The sequence below is a fragment of the Pan paniscus genome, chromosome 2 (genome assembly GCF_029289425.2).
Source record: "Pan paniscus chromosome 2, NHGRI_mPanPan1-v2.0_pri, whole genome shotgun sequence".
In the NCBI taxonomy this organism is placed as follows: domain Eukaryota; kingdom Metazoa; phylum Chordata; class Mammalia; order Primates; family Hominidae; genus Pan; species Pan paniscus.
The window spans coordinates 52,953,993-52,968,832 of record NC_085926.1 but is presented as its reverse complement, the minus strand read 5'-3'; the positions used below and the strand labels follow the sequence as shown (position 1 = coordinate 52,968,832).

The following is a 14,840-nucleotide window of genomic DNA, read 5'->3' as shown; positions in this document are numbered from 1 at the left end:
TGTACATTTACTAAAAATTATTAATTTGTACCTCAAAATGGGAAATTTTGGTATGTGGCTTATATCCCAATAAAGCTTTTTTTCTTCTTTTTTTTTTTTTGAGACAGTGTCTGGCTCTGTCACCCAGGCTGGAGTGCAGTGGTGCGATCTTGGCTCTGCAACCTCCGTCCCCCAGACTCAAGCCATCCTCCCACCTCAGCCTCCCAAGTAGCTGAAACTACAGGCGTGCGCCACCATACCCAGCTAGTTTTTGTATTTTTAGTACAGGTGAGGTTTTGCCATGTTGCCCAGGCTGGTCCCAAACTCCTGGGCTCAAAGGAATCCTCTCACTTCAGCCTCCCAGAGTGTTGGGATTACAGGCATGAGCCACCGCTTCCAGCCCTAAAGCTGTTTTTTAAAAAAAGAATAAGCAGGTTCAAAGCTTATTTTGGAGGAATTCTCTTTATAATTGTAGGCTAATACAGTTGATATTTATGGATCTGCATAATATTCTAGATAGATGAGATGGAAAATTAGATAAAGTAATACTCTATCCTGAATCATATTCGTTGTGTAAGACAGCATTGAAAGCTAACTCCCCTGTCTCCCTAGGAGACCATTAGGAACTGGAGTTTTGTGGATAGGAATCATGGTGCTAAGTATGGTAATGTAAATTTAAAGGGTAATGATTCATATGCATCTTACTTTGTTGTGAGTTTTAGATTTATTATCAGGATCTCGATAGTGTGCATTCTCTACACATAGAGAGACACATGAGCGCACACATACACATACAGACTCTTCAAAATTAGAAAAGGTGTCAATTTTTTCCTCCAGTCCTATCTATTCTGCCAGTATGTTTTTGTCTTATGTCATCTCTCAACCAGTCGAGTGCCCTGTTTGATGAGTGAGTGAGCACACTTGGGCTTCAGGCTGTTTAATGTGTTCTTTTTCATTTTTCAGCACTTTCATTTGGACCTGTGGATACCCATTGAACAGATGCTTGAAACCTGCAAGTAATCTGCAGATCTTAGCAGAACCATAGGCCTTTCCTTTGTGTTGGGAGGATATAGCCTATATGCTGTGGAAATGAACGGGGAGCAGCAGCTTGATGCAGGTATTGGTTTTATTCTCAGAATTTATTCTCTAGGATGCACAATTATATTACTTGCCTGTGTTATATTGTCTGTTTCTCTACCACTGAACTGGAAGCTCTTTGAAGTCTTAAATTGTTTTGCATTGCCATCTTCTGTACCTCTCAGAGAACCTGGCACGAGGGGCTACTAATAATGTTTGCTGAAAAAATAAGAAACTGTTATGAACAAGGCCGGGCGCGGTGGCTCATACCTGTAATCATAACACTTTGGGAGGCCGAGGTGGGCAGATCACGAGGTCAGGAGATCGAGACCATCCTGGCTAACACGGTGAAACCCCGTCTCTACTAAACAAAATACAAAAAATTAGCTGGGTGTGGTGACGGGTGCCTGTAGTCCCAGCTACTCGGGAGGCTGAGGCAGGAGAATGGTGTGAACCCGGGAGGCAGAGCTTGCAGTGAGCCAGGATCGTGCCACTGCACTCCAGCCTGTGCAACAGAGCGAGACTCCTTCTCAAAAAAAAAAAAAAGAAACTGTTTTGAACAGACTTCTTTTTTAAAATAGCATTAAAATTTTGATGATTACTTTCTAGTTATTTTGAAGTAATTATGCATTCACAGGAGTTTGCAAAGATAGTACTTACTGACAGATTTCATGTTCCTTTCACCCAGTTTCTCTCATTAGTTACTATAATATGATATAAAACTGAGGAAATTGATATTAGTATAAAGAATGTGCAATTCTATGTCATTTTGTCACATGTGTAGATTCCTGGAACCATCCCCTCAGTCAAAATACAGAACTATTCCATCACCACAAAGAGCTCCCACACCTGTCCTCCTTCCCCTGACTTTCCCTAATCCCAGGCAACTGTTAATTTGTTCTCCATCTCTGTAATTTTGTCATTTAAAGAATGTTACATAAATAGAATAACACAGTACATGGCTTTTTGAGATGGGCTTTAATAATGCCCTTGACATCCATCCAAGCTCTCGCGTATATTGACAGTTTGTTCCTTTTTATTGTGGAGGAGCAGTCATGAATGTACTGCAGTTTGGTTAACCATTCATCTATTGTAGTACATTTTGGTTGTTTCCAGTTTTTGGCTCTTACCAACACATAAGTTGCTATTAACAATTGTGTATATAATACTTTATTTTTCTGGGGTACATACCCAGCAGCACAATCACTAGATCATATTTAGTAAAGAAAACTGCAAAATTATGCTCCAGAGTGGCTGTGCCATTTTACATTCTCACCAGCAGTATATGAGAGATCTAGTTTCTCTACATCCTCACTGTTATCTGGTGTTGTCATTACTTTTGTTTAAGCCATTCTGATAGGTGGGTAGTGACAGCTCATCCTGGTGTTAATTTGTACCTCCCTCATGGCCGCCAGTGATATTGAACATCTTTACATGTTCCTACTTGGCATCTGCATATCCTCTTCAGTGAAATGTCTCTTCATGTCTTTAGCTCATTATCAATTGGTTTATTTTTAATTAATAAAGATTGGTTTTTTTGTTGAGGTTTGTTTTTCAAAAAACTTTATTGAAATATGTTTTTTGAGATGCAATACACATACCATAAAATCAACCCTTTTAGAGTACATAATTCAGAGGTTTTTAGTCTATTCACAAAGTTTTCCAACCATCACTGCTATCTAATTCCAGAACATTCCATCACAACAAACCATTAGCCATCATTTCCTTTTCCACCCAGACTCTGACATCCATAATCTACTTTCTGTCTCTAGGATTTACCTATTCCAGCTTTCTTTTATTAACATTTGCATGGTATATCTTTTTCATCCTTTTCTTTTCAACATGCCTGTATAATTATATTTGAAATAAGGTTCTTGACACAGCATACACTAATTTTTAAAAATTTTGGCCTTATAGGATGTATGTATACCATTTATACTTAATGTAATTATTGATATGTTTGGATTCAAGTCTGCCTTTTTTGCTTATTTATTTTTTCTGCTTTTGTTTGTTTGTTTCTCTAGAGCAGTGAGATTTCTTTCAGACTGGCTCCTGTGTTCTTTTTTTCCCTCTGCTTTCCTGTGGGTTACTTGAACTTTTTTTTAGAATTCCATTTTGATTTGTAGTGTTTTTGAGTATATCCTCTTGTAGCACTTATTAGTGGTTACTTTGGGTATTATAGTACATATATATATATATATAACTTATCACAATCTTCATTTTATTACTTTAAGTGAAGTATAGAAATCTTACCTACTTTTACTTCTCTTCACCCTCTTTTATTTATAATTGCCTTAAATATTTTCTCTACATATTTTGAGAACCACATCAGACATGCTTAACATTTTTGTTTAAACTGTCAAACATATAATTTAGAACACTTGAGAGAAGGAAAATTTATTATATTTTTCAGTATTTTTACTCTTTATGTTGTCATTTATTCTTTTCCTGATTTTCCAAGATTCTCTCTTTTGTCACTTCATTTCTATTTAGAGAATTTTCTTTAGTCTTTTTTTTTTTTTTTTGAGACTGAGTCTCGCTCTGTCACCCAGGCTGGAGTGCAGTGGCGTGATCTCGGCTCACTGCAAGCTCCGCTTCCTGGGTTCACACCATTCTCCTGCCTCAGCCTCCCAAGTATCTGGGACTACAGGCGCCCGCCACCACGCTTGGCTAATTTTTTGTATTTCTAGTAGAGACGGGGTTTCACTGTGTTAGCCAGGATGGTCTCGATCTCCTGACCCTGTGATCCACCTGTCTCGGCCTCCCAAAGTGCTGGGATTACAGGCGTGAGCCACCGCGCCGGCTTTAGTCCTTTTTTTTTTCTTTTGAGACGGGAGTCTTGCTCTGTCGCCCAGGCTGCAGTGCAGTGGCGCCATCTCGGCTCGGCTCACTGCAAGCTTTGCCTCCCAGGTTCACGCCATTCTCCTGCCTCAGCCTCCCGAGTAGCTGGGACTACAGGCGCCCGCCACCACGCCCGGCAAATTTTTTGTATTTTTAGTAGAGACGGGGTTTCACCCTGTTAGCCAGGATGGTCTCGATTTCCTGACCTCGTGATCCGCCCGCCTCGGCCTCCCAAAGTGCTGGAATTACAGGCGTGAGCCACCGCACCGGCTTTAGTCCTATTTTTTTTTTTTTTTTTTTTTTTGAAACGGAGTCTTGCTCTGTCGCTCAGGCTGGAGTGCAGTGGCGGGATCTCGGCTCACTGCAAGCTCCGCCTCCCGGGTTCACGCCATTCTCCTGCCTCAGCCTCCCGAGTAGCTGGGACTACAGGTGCCTGCTACCACGCCAGGCTAATTTTTTGTATTTTTGGTAGAGGCGGGGTTTCACCGTGTTAGCCAGGATGGTCTCGATCTCCTGACCTCGTGATCTGCCCGCCTCGGCCTCCCAAAGTGCTAGGATTACAGGCCTGAGCCACCGCACCCGGCCGTTAGTCTTTTTTTTAAAGGAGGTCTACTAGTGACAGATTGTCTTCATTTCCTTTCATTTGAGAATATGTTGATTTCCCCATTCATTGTTGAGGGATATTTTTGCTGGATATGGAATCCTGGGTTGAAAGCTCATTTCTTTCAGCTCTCAGAAAATAATTGTGCTACTTCTTTCTGGCCTCCATGGTTTCTGATGAGAAATCTGCTGTCATTGAACACTCTCCCACCTCCCACCCGCAACGCTTTGCTTTAAAAGAGAGGTTTCTCTGTTGTTAATTTTAAGATTTTTTTTTTTTTTTGCCTTTAGTTTTTGGAAGTTTGAGTCTGGTGTATATATTTTTGGGGTTTAAGCTTCTCTTATTGTCCCACAGGTCCCTCAGACTCTCTTCATTTTTTTTTTTAATGTTTTCTCTCTGTTGTTTAGATTGGGTTTTTTCTGTTGTTTTGTCTTCAATTTTACTCATTCTTTCTTGTCTGCTTCATTCTGCTGTTGAACTTATCCATAGAGGGTTTTTTTTAAATTAATTGGGTTATTTTCAGCTCTAAAATTTTATTTTTGAGCTGGAGAAGGAAGAGGGAAGGGAATAGTCTCAACCTAAAATGTCGCATTTTGCTCTTCTAACTGAGGTTTAGTGGCTTATCTTGAATTGATGCTTTTTAGCTTGTTCTCTGCCTTTGGTTAATTTTAGGACTTTGAAATGATGATTTTCATTGTTTAGCCAGTCCTTTGGTTCTTTTATGGGAGAGTGGGTTCACTGCAATAATCATTCTGCCATTTCAGAAGTTGATTTTTCCTTTGTTTTAAATATTATTAATTCATGTATTTAAGTACGTATATGTATATGTATACATTTGATGAGTTTGAATGTATTGCTGTCATCATTCATTTGATGATCAAATTCTAGAGCAGCAAGAGTTGTTTCAGACTGGTTCCTGTGTTCTTCTGATGTGATGTCATGTATCTTTGATACAGTTAGTCCTTGCTTTCTGGACCAGTAAGATTCCCAAGTACCTCCTGAACATATCCTGCCCCCCAAACTTGCAATCCGCTGTTTCTCTGAGGAGCTTTTTTTTTCTTTAAAGTAGGTATGATATTTAGAGACCACAATCTGGGTGCTGGAGTGCTAATTTGATACTAGGTTGTCATTTATTCTAGGCCTTACTTACAGACATAGCTAGAAAATACACATTTAAAATTATTTTCTATTTTTTAGAGACAAAATCTTGCTTTGTCACCCAGGGTGGAGTACAGTGGCATGATCATGGCTCACTGCAGCCTCAAACTCCTATGTTCAAGTGATCTTCCCACCTCAGCCTCCCAAGTAGCTGGGAACACAGGCACATGCCATCATCCCCAGCAATTTTTTTATTTTTGTAGAGATGGGGTCTTGCTGTGTTGCCCAGGCTGGTTTCAAACTCCTGGCTTCAAGTGATCTTCCTGCCTCAGCCTCCCAAATTGCTGGGATTTACAGGTGTGAGCCACCATGCCCAGCCATGAAAATACACATCTTTTGAAAAGTAAAGAAAATAATGGTTTTACATTGATACTTACAATGTAAATTTAAAATTACAGGGTTTTAGCTGGGCACAGTGGCATGCACCCGTAGTCCTGCTACTTGGGAGGCTGAGGTGGCTTGAGCCTGGGAATTCAAGGCCAGCTGGGGCAATATAGGGAAACTCCATCTCAAAAAAACAAAACAAAACAAACAAACAAAAATAAAACAGGGTTACAAGGTTTTTTCTTCTTTGATTTTATGCTTGTATCTCTTCCCTTTTAGAAATGTCTTGTTTGCTAATGATGGTAATATTATTCTTTGTTTTTATCTTATAGAAGTCCTCTAATTATTTTAAAATAATAATACCAACATTTTGGATATCAACCACAGTGTGCAGTTTAAGATTTCTTTATAGTTTTTGCTTTTAAATATATTCCACTGGTGTTTATAGTCAGAGTATTGTATTTTAATATGGCGTAGGCCAGACCCGGTGGCTCACGCCTGTAATCCAGCACTTTGGGAGGCAAAGGCAGGAGGATTGCTTGAGCCCAGGGGTACAAGACCAGTCTGGGCAACATAGGGAAACCCTGTCTCTACCAAAAAGAAAAAAAAAAATTAGCCAGGTGCAGTGGCATGTACCTGTAGTCCCAGCTACTTGGGAGTCTGAGGTGGGAAGATTGCTTGAGCCAGGGTGGTTGAGGCTTCAGAGAGCTTTTATTGCATCACAGCACTCCAGCCTGGGTGACAGAGCAAGACCCTGTCTCAACAACAAATAAAAATAAATAACATTACTTAAAGGAATCCTGTTTTCTTGTGGTTTTCCCACCAACAGTTAGCTCATGTGTTTCAGTTTATTTGAAATTTATAGAATTTTTTAAAATTTCAATTTAATTGTTTCTAAATTGTATAATGAGCCTGCATATTTCTAAAGTCAAAATTGGCTGGGCGGTGGGTCATGCCTGTAATCCCAGCACTTTGGAAGGGCGAGGCGGGCGGACCACCTGAGGTCAGGGATTTGAGACCAGCCTGGCCAACATGGTAAAACCCCATCTCTACTAAAAATACAAAAAATCAGCTGGGCATGGTGGTATGCGCCTGTAATCCCAGCTGCTAGGAAGGCTGAGGCAAGAGAACCTCTTGTACCCAGGAGGTGGAGGTTGCAGTGAGCCGAGATCGCACCACCGCATTCCAGCCTGGGTGACACAGTGAAACTCCATCTCAAAAATAAAATAAAATAAAATAAAATAAAATAAAATAAAATAAAATAAAATAAAATAACTTCAACCTGATATTACTAATTCTTTCTCTTTTTCCATATATATAGCCAGTTTTATTACTTTTTAATTTATTCTCCTGTTGTTCATTTTTAAAAATATAAACTAATATATGTGAGTGTATATACATATACCCTCATACTCACATCTCCCTCTCCTTTTTTTTTTTTTTTTTTTTTTTGAGACAGGGAGCCTTGCTCTGTCACCCAGCCTGTAGTGCAGTGGCACAACCTCGGCTCACCGCAACCCCTGCCTCTGGGTTCAAACGATTCTCATGCCTTAGCCTCCTGAGTAGCTGGGATTACAGGCACGTGCCACCATGCACCTGGCTAATTTTTGTATTTTTAGTAGAGATGGGGTTTCATCATGTTGGCCAGGCTCCTGTCAAACTCCTGGCCTCATGTGATCCACCCACCTCGGCCTCCCAAAGTGCTAGTATTATAGGCATGAGCCACTGCGCCTGGCCTCTCTCCCATCTTATACAAAAAATAGGGATAGTGTGGTTACTCTTAACAGTATATTTTGGAGATTATTCCACATCAGTATATAGAGATTGTTCTCAATGCTTTACAGCAACCTGCACTGAATACATATACCATATTTATTCAACCATTTCCTTATTGATGGACGTCAGGGTTATTTCCAGTCTTGGTATTACAAATAGTGCTACAATGAATGGCTTTGTACAAATGTCTTTTTGTATTTTTGCCAGCATATCTTTGGGATAGATTCCTAGAAGTGGGATTGCTGGATCAAAAGGTAAATACATATGTAATTTTGTTGGATATTGCCAAGTTTTCTTCCACAGAGGTTGTGTCATTATGCTTTACCTGTTTACAGCCTCACCATCGAGGCTTGTCACACTTTGGAATTCTTTTCAATCTGATATCTCTGTCATTTTAATTTGCATTTCTCTTAAAATTTGCACATTTTCATATATTTAAGGATTATGCATTTATTTCTTTAATAAACTCTCATATATCTTGCTCATCATCTCATCACATCATTAGTCTTGTTTCTTCTCAGCATTGTGTGAGAGATTTTAGTTGAGTGATTCATCATTTTAATTGTTACTTATTTTTTATTTTTAAATTAACATGCTATTTAAGGACCTAGAGTCCTTGCTAAGGGCCACGAATGCCCAGCCTTGTTAAGTTTTAGTAATGTAAATTGACTTTCTGCTGGCCTGTACTTTCAAGTTGCCCTCAAAGCCGTCTTTATTATTGGCTTGTATTTCTAATGAAAACATTTCAAATACATTAAAACTATGGAAAAGACTACAACAAACAACCATGTGCCTAGCATAAATATTTAATAAATGTTAATGTTCAATATTTGTTTTTAATTTTTTATTGTGGTAAAATGTCCATAATGTAAAATTTACCATTTTCACCTTTTTTAAAGAGATGGAGTCTTGCAGCATTGCCCAGGCTGGAGTGCAGTGGCTATTCACAGGCACAATCATGTACACTACAGTCTTGAACTCCTGGGATCAAGCAGTTCTCTTGCTTCAGCCTCCTGAGTAGCTGGGATTACAGGCCGTTTTAACAATTTTTAAGTGTATAGTTTATTGGCATTAAGTACATTCACATTGTTGGGCAGTAATCACTGCCATCCATCTCCTTATCTTTCCAAATGGAAAGGTATACCTGTTCAACAGTAACTCCCCATTCCCCAGTTTCCCTAGCCCCTAGCACCCACCATTTAATTTTCTGTTTCTATGAATTTGACTACTGTAGGTATCCATTTGTCTTTTGTGATGGGCTTATTTCTCTTAGCATAATGTCTTCATTGTTTATCAATGTTGTAGTATGTGTCAGAACTTTATTTTTGGGAGGATGGGGTCTCTAACAGCCCAGGCTGGAGTGCAGTGATGTGATCACTGCTCACTGTAGCCCCAACCTCGCAAGTGATCCTCCCACCTCAGCCTCTCAAGTAGCTGGGACTACAGCCACTCACCACCATGCTCAGCTTACTTTTAAAAATATTTTTGTAGACACGAGATTTCCCTCTGTTGCTCAGGCTGGTCTCAAACTCCTGGGCTTAAGCTATCCTCTGCCTTGGCTTCCCAAAGTGTTGGGATTACAGGCATGAGCCACCGCACCCGGCCAGAATTTCCTTTTTTTAAAAGGCTAAATAATATTCCATTGTATGTATATACCACATTCATTTTGTTATCCATTCGTCTGTTGATGGACACTTGGGTTGCCTCTGCCTTTTGGTTATTGTGAATATTGCTGCTATGAACATTTGTGTACAAATACATGTTTGAGTCCCTCTTTTTAATTCTTTTTGGGTATATACACAGATATGCATAGATAGATAGATAGATCATATGATAATTAAAAATATTTTGAGGAAGTACTGTACAGTTTTCTATAGTGGCTGTACCATTTTACATTCCCACCAGAAATATACAACCATTCTTAATTCTCCATATCCTCACCAACACTTATTATTTTTTGTCTTTTTGTTTATAGTTATTCTAATATGTGTGAAATGGCATTTCATTGTAGTTTTGATTTGCATTTCCCTAATGATTAGTAATGTTGAACATCTTTTCATGCATTTTCATTTTTTAAAAGAAGTGAAACATAATACAGTTTAAGCCTCTTTTGTACTTCCCTTCTAATCTGTTTCCTTCTCTTTATCCCCAAAGGTAACTTTGTTGAAGTTGATACGTATTCTTTTCATCCTTTTCTTTACACTCTTATATTAATATGCATGTATTCATAAACATTACACTGCAAAGTTTTGTTTTGAAACCTAGCTGTGCTTTTCATTCTGCACTTGCCTTTTCTGCTTGATGTGTGTTTTTGAGACTTATCTGTGTCAACACTAGCATTCATTTCAACTGCTGTATAGTAGTATTCCATTGAAGGGTTGCCATAACTTATCTATTCTACTTACTGCTTCCAGTTTGTTGATATTACAAATGCTGCTGTGATGTGTTGATATTATAAATGCTGCTGTGATGAACATCCTTATATTTACCTCCTTGTGGTCATGTGGAGTATGGTTTCCCCTAGGGTGTACTCATTCAGCAGTTTATTGAGAGTCTTCTATATAGCAAGCATTGTTCTGGAGGAATACGTCAATGAACAACAACAACAACAACAAAACAACCATCCCTGCTCTTAGGGAGTTTATGTGAAGTGAGATTATTGGATTATAGAGTATTTGAGTCTTGGCTCACTTAACAAGAGTATTGTAAGAATCTAGGTGGCAAATTCCTGACTTTATGGAGTTTATGATCTAACAGGTATATTGTCAATAGGAATGAATGCCATGAAGAAAAGGGAAGCAGAGCCTAAAGATGGATACTGTTGCCTTTCTGAAGACAAACATTTGAGTAGAGACTTGAATGAAATGGAGCATGAAGGACACTGGGAGATGATTCTTTGAGTTGAGGGATAGCAAATGTAGAGGGTTTGTAGAAAGAGTATGATTAAAGAATGGCAGGAACCTCATTGTCACCCGAGTGTGGTGAGCCTGGAGAGTCTGGCTGGGGATAAAGTGGTAGGGTAGGCAGCCAGGGATCAGGTCATGTACGGCCTTTGTAGTGTCCCACAGATTTTAGATTTTAAGTGTAATTGAAAGGTGGAAGATATTGTGGTTAGACCTTGGACTAGAGATAGCCAGTAGATATGGTGGGAAGTGATTCGATTTGAAATATGTTTTTTGTTTGTTTTTAATTTCCGGGATACATGTGCAGGATGTGCAGGTTTGTTACATGGGTAAACATGTGCCATGGTGATTTGCTGCACCTATCAACTCATCACCTAGGTATTAAGCCCAGTATACATTAACTATTTTTCCTGATGCTCTCCCTCCCCCGTCCCCCTTGACAGGCCCCAGTGTATGCTTTTCCCCCTGATGTGTCCATGTTTTCACATTGTTCAGCTCCCACTTATAAGTGAGAACATGTAGGGTTTGCTTTTCTGTTGCTGTGTTAGTTTGCTGAAGATAATGGGTTCCAGCTCCATCCATGTCCCCGCAAAGGACATGATCTCATTCCTTTTTATGGCTGCATAGTATTCCATGGTGTATATGTACCAGGTTTTCTTTATCCAGTCTATTGTTGATGGGCATTTGGGTTGATTCCATGTCTTTGCTATTGAGAATAGTACTGCCGTGAACATACATGTGCATGTATCTTCATAATAGAATGATTTATATTCCTTTGGGTAGATACCCAGTAATGGGATTGCTGGGTCAAATGGTATTTCTGGTTCCAGGCCTTTGAGGAATTGGCACACTGTCTTCCACAATGGCTGAACTAATTTACATTCCCACCAACAGTGTAAAAGTGTTCCTATTTCTCTGCAGCCTCAACAGCATCTGTTGTTTCTTGACTTTTTAATTTAATTTAATTTTTTTGAGACAGAGTCTCACTCTGTCACCCAGGCTGGAGTGCAGTGGTGTGATCTCTGCTCACTGCCACCTCCGCCTCCCAGGTTCAAGAGATTCTCCTGCCTCAGCCTCCTGAGTAGATGGGATTACAGGCACACGCCACCACGCCTGGCTAATTTTTGTATTTTTAGTAGAGATGGGGTTTCACCATGTTAGCCAGGCTGGTCTTGAATTCCTGACCTCAAGTGGTCCGCCTGCCGCGGCCTCCCAAAGTGCTGGGATTACAGGCATGAGCCACCCTGCCCAGCCTGTTTCTTGGCTTTTTAATAATCATCATTCTGACTGGCGTGAGATGGTATCTCATTGTGGTTTTGATTTGCATTTCTCTAATCATCAGTGATGTTGAGCTTTTTTTTATGTTTGTTGCCCACATAAATGTCTTCTTTTGTAAGGTGTCTGTTCATGTCCTTTGTCCGCTTTTTAATGGGGTTGTTGGGTTTTTTCTTGTAAATTTGTTTAAGTTCCTTGTAGATTCTGGATATTAGACCTTTGTCAGATGGAGAGATTACAGAAATGTTCTCCCATTCTTTAGGTTGTCTGTTCGCTCTGGTGATTGTTTCTTTTGCTATGCAGAAGCTCTTTAGTTTAATTAGATCCCGTTTGTCAATTTTTGCTTTTGTTGCAATTGCTTTTGACGTTTTTGTCATGAAATCTTTGCCCATGCCTATGCCTTGAATGTTAGTGCCTAGATTTTCTTCTAGGGTTTGTATAATTTTGGGTTTTACATTTAAGTCTTTAATGCATCTTGAGTTAATTTTTGTATTAGGTGTAAGGAAGGAATCCAGTTTCAATTTTCTGCTTATGGCTTAGTCAGTTCTCCCAGCACCATTTATTAAATAGGGAATCCTTTCCTCAGTGCTTGTTTTTGTCAGGTTTGTTGAAAATCAGATGGTTGTAGATGTGCAATCTTATTTCTGAGTTCTCTATTCTGTTCCATTGGTCTAGATGTCTGTTTTTGTACAAGTATCATGCTGTTTTGAGGCTTGTAGTATAGTTTGAAGTCAGGTAGGGTTATGCCTTCACCTTTGTTCTTTTTGCTTAGGATTGTCTTGGCTATACAGGCTCTTTTTTGGTTTCCTGTGAAATTTGTTTCTAATTCTGTGAAGAATGTCAGTGGTAGTTTAATGGGAATAGTATTGAATCTATAAATTACTTTGGGTAGTATGACCATTTTCATGATATTTTGATTCTTTCTGTCTGTGAGCATGGAATGTTTTTCCATTTGTTTGTGTCCTCTCTCATTTCCTCGAGCAGTGGTTTGTAGTTCTCCTTGAAGGGGTCTTTCACTTCCCTTGTTAACTGTATTCTTAGGTATTTTATTCTCTGTAGCAATTGTGAATGGAAGTTCATTCATGATTTGGCTTTCTGCTTGTCTGTTGTTGGCGTATAGGAATGCTTGTGAGTTTTGCACATTGATTTTGTATCGTGAGATTTTTGCGGAAGTTAACTTCTCAGCTTAAGAAGCTTTCGGGCTGAAGCGATGGGGTTTTCTAGATACAGGATCATGTCACCTGCAAACAGACAGTTTGATTTCCTCTCTTCCTATTTGAATACGCTTTATCACTCTCTCTTGCCTGATTGCCCCAGTGAGAACTTCCAATACTATGTTTAATAGGAGTGGTGATAGAGGGCATCCTTGTCTTGTGCTAGTTTTCAAGGGGAATGCCTCCAGCTTTTGCCCATTCAGTATGATATTGGCTGTGGGTTTGTCATAAATGGCTCTTATTATTTTGAGATATGTTCCATCAATACCTAGTTTATTGAGAGTTTTTATTTTATTTTATTTATTTATTTTTTGAGATGGAATCTCGCTCTGTCGCCCAGCCTGGAGTGCAGTGGCGCAACCTCGGCTCACGGCAACCTCCACCTCCCCGGTTCAAGTGATTCTTCTCTCTCAGCCTCCTGAGTAGCTGGGACTATAAGCGCACGCCACCACGCCCGGCTAATTTTTTTGTATTTTTGGTAGAGATGGGATTTCACCATGTTGGCTAGGCTGGTCTCAAACTCCTGACCTTGTCATCCACCAGCCTCGGCCTTCCAAAGTGCTGGGATTACAGACGTGAGCCACTGCACCCAGCCTATTGTATTTATTTATTTATTTTTGAGACAGTGCCTCGCTCCATCACCAGGCTGGAGTGCAGTGGCGTGATCTCAGCTCACTGCAACCTCTGCTTCCCAGTTTCAAGCAATTCTCCTGCCTCAGCCTCCCGAGTAGCTGGGACTACAGGTGCGTGCCGCCACACCCAGCTAATTTTTGTATTTTTAGTAGAGACGGGGTTTCACCACATTGGCCAGGATGGTCTCCATCTCTTGACCTCGTGATCATGCCTGCCGTGGTCTCCCACAGTGCTGGGATTACAGGCGTGAGCTACCATGCCCAGCCTACTGAGAGTTTTTAACATGAAGGGATGTTGAATTTTTTCAAAGGCTTTTCTGTGTCTTTTGAGATAATCATGTGGTTTTTATCTTTAGTTCTGTTTATGTGATGGACTACGTTTATTGATTTGCGTCTGTTGAACCAGCCTTGCATTTCAGGGATAAAGCCTACGTAATTGTGGTAGATAAGCTTCCTGATGTGCTTCTGCATTCTGTTTGCCAGTATTTTATTGAGGATTTTTGCACTGATGTTCATCAGGAATATTGGCCTGAAGTTTTATTTTTTGTTGTTGTTTCTCTGACAGGTTTTGGTATCAGGATGATGCTGACCTCATAAAGTGAGTTAGGGAGGAGTGCCTCATTTTCAGTTTTTTGGAATAGTTTTAGAAGAAATGATACCAACTCTTCTTTGTACCTCTGGTAGAAATCTGCTGTGAATCCATCTGTCCTGAGCTTTTTTTGGTTGGTAGGCTGTTCATTACTGCCTCAATTTCAGAACTCATTATTGGTCTATTCAGGGATTCAACTTCTTCCTGGTTCAGTCTTGGGAGGGTGTGTGTGTCCAGGAATTTATCCATTTCTTGTAAATTTTCTAGTTTATTTGCATAGAAGTATTTATAGTATTCTCTGATGGTTGTTTGTATTTCTGTGGGATCGGTGGTGATATCTCCTTTATCATTTTTTATTGTGTCCATGTGATTTTTCTCTTTTTTCTTCTTTATTAGTCTAGTGTTCTATTTTATTATTTATTTATTTATTTGTTTATTTTTGAGATAGAGTCTCGCTCCATCACCCAGGCT

At 39.7% G+C, this 14,840-nt stretch overlaps 1 protein-coding gene across 6 annotated transcripts in view; it reads left to right on the top strand.

Annotated features, from left to right (window-relative positions):
* SFMBT1 (Scm like with four mbt domains 1) overlaps nt 1-14,840 on the top strand; it is a 145,705-nt gene that overhangs the window by 76,312 nt on the left and 54,553 nt on the right. For 4 of the 6 annotated variants that reach the window (XM_008972093.5, XM_008972094.4, XM_055110052.2 and 1 more), the window contains one exon: nt 943-1,096. The exons of 1 other annotated variant lie outside the window; for it this stretch is intronic. In XM_008972093.5, coding sequence (XP_008970341.1) covers nt 1,069-1,096 — 28 coding nt within the window. In that variant the 5' untranslated portion in view covers nt 943-1,068. Of the gene's footprint in view, nt 1-942; nt 1,097-7,963; nt 8,011-14,840 lie in introns of those variants that run through there. One more of the 6 variants, XM_055110055.2, reaches the window with a different exon arrangement.